The following is a 12,797-nucleotide window of genomic DNA, read 5'->3' as shown; positions in this document are numbered from 1 at the left end:
TGTTACGAACTAAACCAGTAGAAATCCAACTCGCAGGCCACTTTGCCGCGCACCATTGCCCTTGGAAATATGCTCCAAAACCCGAACCTCCGGCTGCGTCAGTGAATAATTCCAACGACTCGTTGTCAATCACGCCCGCCATAAACAACGACCTACCATTATATGACTTCAGGAACTCACTCCACACTGCCAAATCCTCCTTGTGCTCAGCTAATAACCGCACAAAATGGTGAGGAGCCTTAACTCCCGCCGTAGCGCTAGCCAACCTCCTAGAAAAAACTCGCCCCATTGGCATGACTCGACAAGCGAAATTAAGCTTACCGAGCAGAGATTGCAGGTCTCGCAAAGGCACCTTACGCAGGCGACCAGTTCGCACAACGTCTTCCCGTAGGCCCATCAATTTGTCCTCAGGCAAACGAAACTCCCACCGCACGGTATCGATGACTATGCCTAAGAAACACAAGCACGTACTCGGGCCTTCCGTCTTACCCGGTGCCAGCGGGATCCCGAACCGCGAAGCCACCCATTCAATCGCATTCAAAATCCTTGCACAGCAATCGGACCCCGCCGGGCCGATGCACAAAAAATCGTCTAGGTAGTGTAGGACCGCATCGCAACCAGACACGTCCCGTACCACCCATTCCAAAAAGGAACTAAACGCCTCGAACAGAGCACAAGACAGCGAACAACCCATGGGCAAACATCTGTCAACAAAAAATTTTTTTCTCCCAAAAACATCCAAGAAGTCTAACGCTAGACGGATGAACCGGCAACAATCGAAAAGCGGCTTCTATGTCCGTCTTTGCCAACAGGGCACCTTTTCCGCATCTCTGCACCCAAGCTACCGCTTCATCAAACGATGCGTAAACCACCGAGCACAAATCAGGATCAATGCCGTCGTTCACCGACCTACCCTTAGGATACGACAGGTGCTGGATAAGGCGAAATTTTCCCGCTTCCTTCTTAGGGACCACCCCCAGAGGGGAAACAACTAAGTCCTCAAACGGAGCATGGTCAAAAGGGCCAGCCATGCGGCCCAAAGCCACCTCCTTACGTAACTTCTCTGAAACCACCTCAGAGTGTAACAAGGCTGAATGCAGATTTTTCCTAACAACGGGAACCACAAAAGGAGGTGCTGGAATAACAAAACCTTCCGTAAAACCGGACAGTAACAGTGCCGCCTTTTCCTTATCCGGGTACCTACTTAGATAAGGGACCATCCTTTCCACCATCACCGGAGTCTCCCCCATGGGAATTACCTGGACCTGCTTTTGCCTTGCCCTTCTTAAAGCATTTTGCGGCTCCGTGGGAGGAACCACTGCAGTGGGAGCACAAATGTTTAAATCTACAATTGCTTCCAAATTTGCACTGTCCCTCATTAAATTGCCAGCAGACACCCAACTTCTGTCCTCCTGCCTGACCGACGTTGCCTGAGGAGCTCCCTGCACCGGACTGAGATCCATGGCCGGACCCACCGGCCCCCCCTTGAAAGGGATGGCCGAACTTGTACTGCGCCATCACGCGCAACCAGAGACCAATATCCTTCTGGTCCCACCTAATAGCCGGCCGCACAGCTTTTCTCTGCCTAAACTGCTCTTCGTATCTCAGCCACGCCTGACCGCCATACACCCTATGAGCCTCACTGATGGAATCCATGTAGCAAAACAGCCCCGAGCAATTCTCCGGAGCCTTCTCGCCAATAACACTGGCCAAAATGGCAAAAGCTTGAAGCCAATTAGCAAAAGTCTGGGGAATCAAACGCCAACGCCGCTTTTCTTCCTCCTCCTTTTTTAAATCCTCCTTCTTCCCCTTGTCAATGTTAAATTTCTCCAAGGGGAGCAGTGAAAAAATTTCCACGTACTCATCCTTACTAATCTTTTCCCTGACCTCTTTCTTAAGATGCGCCCCCAACGGGCCCTCAAAACACACGTATACCTCGCCGTGCGCCCTATCATCTAAGTGGACCCTACACTCCTTCTCCTTCTCAGTCTGCACAGAAACCGAAACTGGCTCCGCAACCTCGGCCTGCGCTGCTGCCGCACTAACCGGACTCCGTGTTACACCAGACCAAGCACCCAAAAAACCCTGCGGAGCCACATCACGATCCAATCTAGCTAGCAGGTTCTGCACATTAACCAAAAGCTCCCGCACCCCTGCCGCTTCACCGCCGCCTGCTACCCCTGCCGCAGCTACGCCGCTAAGCGCTCCCTGACCACCACTAAATGCAGGCGCACTAGCATCATAAGAACAAGCACGAGACACAGACGCATACTCACCGGGCTGCAAGGGATCTGTGGTCCCTCCAGCCGGAGTGCTGGTATCCGGACGTCCACGAACGGCCCAATCCGCCACCGACCCGTCCAACGATGTGCCTTGGAGGTGTCCGTCAGACCCGCTGCTCCCGGACGCAGCTGGCCCGTGGGACACTGGATTCGGACTCCCCGCGATGGGGGGAGACGCCGCCTGGACCGGCGAGGGCACATCTTGCTGACCGGCGCCAGCCGCAGTCCAGGCCGCCGTAAGAGGCTGTCCGCTCCAAGGCCCTGGAGCAGGGGGACCCCCCGTCACTGTAGTAGGGGCCGACCCAGCGTCGTCCTGCCTCGGGCCGCCCGCCCCGCTTCCATCCACCGCTCCTCTGGGCCCCGCTCTCACCGCCGAGGCAGACCGCGCGGCGGAACCGGCACCGCCGCGGCCTCCCGCTGCTCTAGGCCCCAAGCGCTGCCCGGCGCGTCTTGGCTCCGCCCCCACCGCACCACGAGGTGAGGGCCTAGCAACCGCCGCTGCGCCCCCCCTGGCAGTCGGATTCCTCCCAGGCCGGGGCCTACTCGCCGCTGCTCTTACCGGCGCCCGGCCTGGAGGGTCCCGGGAGGGGCTCCTACGCCTGCGGGGGGCGCTAGGCCCAGGATCCGGCGATAGGCGCTCGGGGGGCCGTGTCCGCCGAGCCCGCCGATCAAGATGGGGGACCGCCGGCGGGGATCCGCTGCCACCGGTGCCGCCGTCCAGCAGGTGGGCCACCTGCGCCTCCAGCCATCCGGGAGGCCGAGAGGCTGCAGCCGCCCTCAGGCTCTGCAGCACAGCGTCCACACCTGACATGCTGCTGCTTTCAGTGCTGGTGAGCGGGAACTGACCGGCCCCCGCCCCCTGACACTTCCCTAACCCTCTCTTCAACTATCTCCCCCGCCCCCTATACTGTTAACCCTTTCAGCCCCACCCCCTCCTCTCCAACCCATTGTCATGCTGGCCTTCGCTTAGCCGTGGGGGGGAGGGGGCGGCTCGCTCCGGCCTGTCCTAACTTTTTAAACTGCCACTTTTTGGTATCTGTTAAAGCAATATCATATTCATTTCTCACAGGAAAGAATTACAATGTCTAACCATTCGACTTTGAAGGGGCTTTAACATTTTTTTTCTATTGCAATTGCAGAAATAATTACTGCAAAATGTTGACATTCATAATTTTAATTAAGAATTTACGTTCTTCTCCGTTGCTTATGAACAGCTATATACGGGGAACAGAGGAGTTCTTATTTTAGAGAGTGTTAAATCCCGAATTCTACTCCCATCCCAGCATGTCACAGTGTGGAGCATCGATTGGTCAGTGTTCTTGAGCTGGGACAATATCCTTTGGTTGTAATTTACTAAAGGTCAAGGAATAACTCAAATATAATAAGTTACTTTTGCCATTTTTATACCACTTAGCACATGAGTCAGGCATCATACATTCATATCCACAGACAATGTGTTTAGCATTCAAGTGCTTATATATAGATAAGGTTGGATTTACCCAATAATGTATAAATGAGCCCAGTAAAATAAAATACATTTAGTAAATATCAAGTAAGATTTCAATGAGACTGTGTTTAATGGGACTCTGTCACCCCCAAAATCGTATATGAGCTGCGGCCACCGGCATCAGGGGCTTATCTACAGCATTCTGGAATGCTGTAGATAAGCCCCTGATGTATGTGCAGTACTGCAGTACGCAGGCGCCGGGAAAGGTCAGAGAGGCCCTGCGTACTGCAGTAATTTGCTCTGCCCTCAACAAGGCAGACAAAGTACCCCGGAGCCGGAGCCGCGACAAGAAGACAAGAAGAGGACGTCATCGTATGAATATAGGAGGCCCCGGAGCCAGACCGCGATGCCCATCGGACCCGGACCGCAGTGGGAACGCCCCTGGGTGAGTATATAAATAACCTTTATTTTTCATCTTTCAGTATACATCGGGGGCTTATCTACAGCATTCCAGAATGCTGTAGATAAGCCCCTGATGCCAGTGGCCGCAGCTCATGTACGATTTTGGGGGTGACAGATTCCCTTTAAATTCGCTGGCAAATCATAGAGATTTTTCCTACCTTTAATTCCTCCTGAAACTTTTTTTCAAGTAGTTTTGCTGCTTTCCGATCCTCAATCTCAACTTTCCATTTTTCAGCAACTATTCTTGCTTTTTCTTTGGCCATGGCATCGCGAAACTTTTTCTCAATTTCTGCCTCTTTCTGCTTCCTTTGTAAAAGTAAATCATTGTTAATCACATGAATAAAACTAGCTAGATATTCTGTTTACTTCATGTTTGGCCGTAGGTCTAAATGTCTAGTGAGCAAATATATGAACATATGGTCATGCCATGTTTGGGTCCATCTGCTCAATGAGCTTTGAAACAGGTACCGCAAAAGTTAGAGCCCCCTCCCCCCCCCCACCAAACTCTAGTGCCCAAGGGAGCCCAATGGGTGTTGAGTCTCATGAGAATACACTGGTAATGTAAATGGAATATGGTAGATGGTGGGGAAGATTGGACAAACTCTATTGGTGGACAAGGCAGGAATTTTACAATTTTAATAATGTTTTTACCACGCTTTTATTTTATAATGCTAGCAACTAGATGACAACAAAGTAGATTTTTCTACAAAATTTAGCAACAACTTCTATCACGTTATTAGTATTATTAAAAAATATTTACCTATTCTTTATACTGATAAATCTTTAAAAAACATACTGAAGGGAGAATGTAAGTTTGTATCCCGGCGTGGAGCTACTATTGGCAATCTGGTTACCGCTAACGACCACACCAATAAAAATGTAAATAAAAAGGGAAAACCAATGATTGGCTCACCACCAGCAGTTCTTACGAATGTAAACAGAGCCAATGTGGTCTCTACAAGCATATGTCTAACACTAAAACCTGTATTTCTTCATCAGATAAAAAGGTTTATCCTATACATGACTTTTTGAATTGCAGCAGCACTTATGTTACATATGTCATCACATGTACTGATTGTGATATACAATATTTTGGGTGCACTGCAAGGATTTTGCGCAAACGTACATTACCATTCATAAGTTTGGGGTCACCTAGAAACTTTTGTGTTTTCCATGAAAACTCATACTTTTATTAACCAAATGAGTTGCCAGATGAATTGCAAATCTAGTCCAGACATTGACAAGGTTCGAAAAATAGATTTTTATTTGAAATAATAATTTTCTCCTTCAAAGTTTGCTTTCGTTAAAGAATGCTCCCTGTGCAGCAATTACAGCATTGCAGACATTTGGCATTCTAGCAGTTAATTTGCTGATTAAATCTGGGGAAATAAAAATAATAATCTTTATTTTTATATAGCGCTAACATATTCCCCAGCGCTTTACAGTTCGCACACATTATCATCACTGTCCCAAATGGGGCTCACAATCTAGAATCCCTATCAGAATGTCTTTGGAATGTAGGAGGAAACCGGAGAACCCGGAGGAAACCCACATAAACACGGGGAGAGCATACAAACTTCTTGCAGATGTTGTCCTTGTTGGGATTTGAACCCAGGACTCCAGCGCTGCAAGGCTGCAGTGCTATCCACTGAGCCACCCCATGCATCCACAAGCCCCTCCCACAAGTTGGTTTGGCTTGATGGGCACTTTTTGCGTACCATACGGTCAAGCTGCTCCTACAACAGTTCAGTGGGGCTGAGATCTGGTGACTGCGCTGGCCACTCCATTACAGATAGAATACCAGCTGCCTGCTTCTTCCCTAAATAGTTCTTGCATAAATTGAAGGTGTGCTTTGGGTCATTGTCCTGTTGTAGGATGAAATTGGCTCCATCAAGAGTTCTCCACAGGGTATGGCATGTTGTTGCAAAATGGAATGATCACCTTCCTTATTCAAAATCCCTTTTAACTTGTACGAATATCCCACTTCACCAGCACCAAAGCAACCCCAGACCATCACAGTCCCTCCACCATGCTTGACAGATGGCATCAGGCACTCTTGCAGCATCTTTTCAGTTGTTCTGCGTCTCACAAATGTTCTTCTGTGAGATCCAAACACCTCAAACTTGGATTCGTCTGTCTATAGCACTATTTTCCAATCTTCCTCTGTCCAATATTTGTGTGCTTTTGCCCACATTAATCTTTTCCTTTTATTAGCCAGTCTCAGATATGGCTTTTTCTTTGCCACTCTGCCCTGAAGGCCAGCATCCCGGAGTCGCCTCTTCACTGTAGATGTTGACACTGGTGTTTTGCGTGTATTATTTAATGAAGCTGCCAGTTGAGGACCTGTGAGTAGTGTTGAGCATTCCGATACTACAAATATCGGGTATCGTCCGATATTCGTTGTATCGGAATTCAGATACCGAGTTCCGATACTTTTGCGACATCGGATACCAGAATCGGAAGTTCCTACAGTGCAATGATGTACAATAATGGAGTGTAGGCGGTGCATGGGCGGAGACTGCGTGTGTGTGTGCCGGTGGGGTCTGTGTGTGACCATGGGGGGTCTGTCCGAGCCTGCCGGGGGTCTGTGCGTGCCTGCCAGGGGTCTGTGCGGCCTGCCTGGGGTCTGTGTGTGCCTGCCAGGGGTCTATGCGGACCTGCCGGGGCTCTGTGCGGGCTGCCGGGTGTCTGTGCGGGCTGCCAGGGGTCTATGCAGGCCTGCCTGGGCTCTGTGCGGTCTTCCACGGGTCTGTGCGGGCTGACGGGGTTCTGTGCGGGGCTGTTGGGGGTCTGTACGGGCCTGATGGGCTCTGTGCAGGCTGCCAGGGCTCTGTGCGGGCTGCCGGGGCTCTGTACGGGCTGCCGGGGCTCTGTGCGGCCTGCTGGGGGTCTGTGCGTGCCTGCCAGGGGTCTGTGCGGGCCTGCCGGGCTCTGTGCGGGCTGCCGGGGGTCTGTGCGGGCTGACGGGGGTCTATGCGGGCCTGCCGGGGCTCTGTGCGGTCTTCCGCGGGTCTGTGCGGGCTGCCGGGGGTCTGTGCGGGGCTGCTGGGGGTCTGTACGGGCCTGATGGGCTCTGTGCAGGTTGCCAGGGCTCTGTGCGGGCTGCCGGGGCTCTGTACGGGCTGCCGGGGCTCTGTGCGGGCTGCCGGGGGTCTGTGCATGTGTGCAGGCATCGTCCGATGGGACTACAAGTCCCTTCGGACGATGCCTGCTACAGTGACAGTGATTGACACATTAGCCAATGATGGGACAGCAGTAGTCCCATCATCCAGCTAATGTGTTGAATGTAAAAAAAAAAACATACATACTACATACATACTACATACCTACTGCATACATACATACTACATACATACTACAAACTACATACATACTACATACTACATACATACTACATACATATTACATACTACATACCTACTACATACTACATACTACATACATGCTACATACATACATACATACTACATACATACTACATACATAATACATACATACTACATACATACTACATGCATACTATATACTACATACATACTTCATACATACTACATACATATTACATACTACATACCTACTACATACTACATACTACATACATGCTACATACATACATACATACTACATACATACTACATACATAATACATACATACTACATACATACTACATGCATACTATATACTACATACATACTACATACATACTTCATACATACTACATACATATATATTACATACATACAACTACATACAATACATTCATACATTACATACAATACATACATATATATAGTACATTAACCATAGATTACATACTCACCATAACTTGTCATTTTGATCCCCAAAGCCAGTGTCATCTGTAAAAAATATTAAAATAACAAACAACCAATATACTCCTTGATCCGCAGAAATCCACGAGTGTCCCATGACGATCTCCCGTGGAGAACAGCAGCATCATCTGAAGCAATCGCTCTCCAGGGGCTCCAGGTACACAATGATGGGAGGAAGGTATCATTCCGCACTGTATTCCTCCGCCGCTGTAAAAAATAGTCCCCAGTCTCACTTTTGGCATTGCTGTGTGAGAAATTTTCCCACACAGCAATTGCCATAAAGTGAGACTTTGAACTATAGTAACCTCAGTGATGCACTGCAGGAGCCATTGTCTCCTGTCAGTGTGTCACTGAGGGTCCAATAGAGCAGTGACATCACCCGATGTCACTGTTCTATAGGGGAGATCCGCCATCGGCCATGAGGTCACCGATCTGCGCGCAAAAGTCACGTTTCATATGACGCATTCAGTGCCATTTTTCAGCCAATGAAGGAGGACGCAGAGTGTGGGCAGCGTGATGACATAGGTCTCGCTCCCCACCATCTTAGAGAAGGGCATGACAGTGATTGGCTTGCTTTCTGCGGCATCACAGGGGCTATAGAGGGTCATGCACGCTGACCGCCATCTTACTTCTGCCGATCTTAGCATAGGGAGAGGTTGCTGCAGCTTCATCAGAAGAAGGGATATAGTTAGGGAGGGAAGATTAACCCCCAAACTGTTTGTGCTGTAGCGATTTCCACTGTCCAGTACCACCATTTGTTTGCAGGGACAGTGGAGGCTATATTTTTGTGCATCAGCTCTGTAGCTTATTAGGCTGACTTATAAGTTTCCCTGATAGCTGCATTGCTGTTTGCACACTGCTGTGCAAACCAACTGCTTTTTTAAAAGCAAAAATCCTGTTGCTCCTTTCTGCACAGTTATCTTGTTTATTTATCCACACTTTTGTGTGCAGCAGTCCTTTGTATTGCTGCCATACTTATCCTGAGATCATTGTAGGGAGATTGAAATTGTACTACAACCCTTGTATTTTTTCATATATCTTCCAGCCACTTTCTGCCACTTACATTGTGCTGTTTTATACACTGGGCCTGAGTTTTCGTTCAGTCTCCCCCCAAAAAAGTGAGATTCAAATTCTCACAAAGTGGATATACTTCAGTCCTGTTAGTTTGTCGTATATCAACCAGCCACTTTCTGTCACTTACATTGTGTTGTTTTATGCACAGGGCCTGAGTTTTGGTTCAGTCTCCAAAAAAAAGGGAGATTTAAATTCTCAACAAGTGGATATACTTCAGTCCTGTTAGTTTGTCATATATCAGCCAGCCACTTTCTGCCACTTACATTGTGTTGTTTTATGCACAGGACCTGAGTTTGGTTCAGTCTCCCCCCAAAAAAGGGAGATTTAAATTCTCAACAAGTTTATATACACCTTCTACCTTGTTTTACAGTACCATAGAACGGTTCTTATTTTGGTTAGATTTTCCAAAAAATGAGGAAGTCTGGTGGAAGAGCCCGTGGGCGGTGGTTGCCGCTGGTACTGATGGTGGTGGTGGTGCATCTGGTGGTAGTGGCAAAAGCAGAAGTGTGCAAACTCTTCATTAAACCTTCATTAAAATGAACCAATCATGGATTTCAAATTATTTTGCCCCACCTTCCCCTGCTGACACATAACTTGCCTGAAAAAAGTCTTGCTTTTGGCCTCCTCTTACTGACTTCTCCAATTACTCTATTTTCAGCTGCTGAATGTCCACCATAGGCCATTTTTATACCTCCTTAAATGGGCTGACTCCCCCCACAGGGCCGTGGTCACCACCTGGCGCAAGCACAAGTGCTTGTGCCGTTTGCCTGTACAGGTGGGTGGGCCCACTCTTGAGCGACGGCACTGGCACAGGGTCCCTCATAGTACAATGATGTGTCTCTGACGGTGGTGGTGCACAACCAACGTCGACACACCGTCGTAATATGAGGGGCCCTGTACCAGTACCGCCGCCCATGAGAGAGTGTTCCCCCCAGCTCGAACAGTGCTCTACCACTTGCAATGCTTACCTCTCCGTGCTCCACCATTGTGTAGTCTGTGCTGTTAAATCCTTCAATGGCACTGCCAATACAAATTTGTTGAAATGATAGATGATAGTTAAAATATGCAGGGGCCCTGGCCTCCATTTAGACCAGTTAATACTTTGCGCCTACTACCACTGTCTGCTACTCAGCAGAGCAGGCCCCCCCCTGTACCTAGCGATGCCACCTGTTTATGTATGAACAATTTTTTGGCAGACATTTAGCCCACTTTATTATTTTGGCCTACTAACTGTGTCAGCCACACATTACAGGTTTCCTCCACTGAATAAAGCAATGCCGCCTGTTTAGTCCTGTTACCAATTTTTAATTGCATTTAGCCTACTTTATTATTTGGGCCTACTAACTGTGCCTGCCACTCATTACAGTTTTCCTCCACTGAACAAAGCAATTCCGCCTGTTTCGTCCTGTTACCAATTTTGAACTGTATTTAGCCTACTTTATTACTTGGGCCTACTAACTGTGCCTGCCACTCATTACAGTTTTCCTCCACTGAACAAAGCAATGCCGCCTGTTTAGTCCTGTTACCAATTTTGAACTGCATTTAGCCTACTTTATTATTTGAGCCTACTAACTGTGCCTGCCACTCATTACAGTTTTCCTCCACTGAACAAAGCAATGCCGCCTGTTTAGTCCTGTTACCAATTTTGAACTGCATTTAGCCTACTTTATTATTTGGGCCTACTAACTGTGCCTGCTAGGGTTGAGCGACCTTGACATTTTAGAGTCAAGTCGGGTTTTGCGAAACCCGACTATCTCAAAAGTCGAGTCGAGTGGAATCGGCCGATTATCGCGAAAAGTCCGGGATCGACCGAAACACGAAACCCAATGCAAGTCAATGGGGGAGCATATGTAAACAAGAACCTAGCACTCAACTGATGCTTTAGTGCAGCTTTTATTGTAGTGGTACACAAAACGTTTCGGTCCAGTCTACGGACCTTCGTCAGTAACTACAAGTGAAAACCAAAATTTATACAAAAATTATATACAAATTACCAAAAACTAAAGTAAATACAAAATAAAGTATATACACAAGATGTTGTAAAGAGATAACAGCATCAATATAAACAATCTGATCAAATGTATGCATGAAATATATGCTGGGGAGAAAACCCCGAGTATCCAGGCTTAATATGTTCCACCTTGGCCGAATAATGAAGGGTTAACCAGAGATGATAGAGAAGGGGGGGGATACATACCGTACTACAGAATTATAAGAGGGACCATAGGGTCAGAAGTCACTAAAAAGCAGCGTCTGTCGGTGTAAAAGAGTACCGTAAGGAACCCCTAGGGGTTAGTGGTGAAAGTGGTATGAGGAAATATGAGGTAAGACATACCTATTATGTGAGCCCGATGTGAGCGGTACTGCAGGTGAATGATAAGGTAAAAATTACATACCGAACCAACAATGTCCGGGCAGGACAAGCGCTAGTACAAGGGGTTACCTGAGGAGACCGGTAGGAAAGGGGGCGCTGACCGACGCGGAGTCCACCGTTCGTCTGATCAGGAGAAAGTGAAACCGCCGTCTCATAGGAAGGAGGCGGGACCGGCAATGCCCGTGGACCAATCAGCGGCTGAACGGCAACCGGAAGTGACATAGCGCTAGAGATGTGCAAGTGTACGGCTATGTGAGGGGATCTATGGTAATACTACCGGAAGTGACGTCGCGTTGTCATGGCGGCGGGGTGATACACTACCCTGGAGAGGGAATGGAACCGGTGATAGCGCTAGGGGAGAAGATAAAGGATGTAGGGAAATAAGACAGGAGGAGAATGGAGTGATAAGCAGCTGAGGTGCCTACACGGAGATGCTGTAATAGGTGAACGATCTCCAAGGTGCTGGGTGCTCCTAGGATCAATAATGCTGCTTTGTGACACGATCTGTAAGAGGTGGATAACAAGCAGGGTCCGGTGAGACATGCGGATGGTGCAAGAGGGATCTCAGTAAAGACGACTCTAATGGTAAAAGAGAGAAAGTATTAGCAAACGGCATAATGTACACCTATAAGATACATTGTTAAGAAGAGACTGATAAAAAAAGGGCTAATAGAAATAATAAATGTAGTCCATAATATCCTGTGGAGAAAGTTACATAATAACACAATGCTAATAGATATGACAATATAGTTTCAGAGAAAAGAAGCCAGATCATAGTCTCTGTTAAGTCCCAAGGGGTGGAGGGTCTCCAATGTATGAATCCAAAACGCCTCCCTCCGCTTGAGGCGAGCAACTCGGTCGCCACCCCGCCGAATAGGGGGGATGTGTTCTATGACCTGGAACCGTAACTGTGAGACGTTATGGTCCTGGTTATGGAAATGAAGGGGGATGGGAAGCAACAAGTTCTTACAGCGGATGGTAGATTTATGTTTGGAAATCCGATCGCGTATAGGTTGCGTAGTTTCTCCTATGTATAGGAGTCCACAGGGGCATTTGATTAGGTAAATAACCCATGAAGTGGCGCATGTGAAATAATCCGGAATGCGGAATGACTTCCCAGAGCGAGGATGGTGAAAGCTGGAGCCTTTAAGCACATTGTTGCATTGAGAGCAGTTAAGGCATGGGAAAGTTCCGGTACGCGGACTCTGTAAGAGCCGTTGACGGGGAGTGGAAATACCTGATCCCAGGTCTGCCCTAACTAGAGAATCTTTTAGATTGGGTGGGCGTTTAAAACAGGGGAGGAAGGGGTTCTGGAATTCCTTTACGT

At 48.2% G+C, this 12,797-nt stretch overlaps 1 protein-coding gene across 1 annotated transcript in view; it reads right to left on the bottom strand.

The window, feature by feature from the left end:
• Window positions 1–12,797, bottom strand: part of SH2D4B (SH2 domain containing 4B) — an 826,204-nt gene that overhangs the window by 542,391 nt on the left and 271,016 nt on the right. The window contains exon 3 of the mRNA XM_069753125.1: window positions 4,350–4,497. Coding sequence (XP_069609226.1) covers window positions 4,350–4,497 — 148 coding nt within the window. The remainder of the gene's footprint in view (window positions 1–4,349; window positions 4,498–12,797) is intronic.

This window comes from Ranitomeya imitator, chromosome 2, assembly GCF_032444005.1.
Source record: "Ranitomeya imitator isolate aRanImi1 chromosome 2, aRanImi1.pri, whole genome shotgun sequence".
Classification (NCBI taxonomy): Eukaryota; Metazoa; Chordata; class Amphibia; order Anura; family Dendrobatidae; genus Ranitomeya; species Ranitomeya imitator.
Note: the sequence above shows the minus strand (reverse complement) of the source record. Positions and strands in the feature narration are given on the sequence as shown.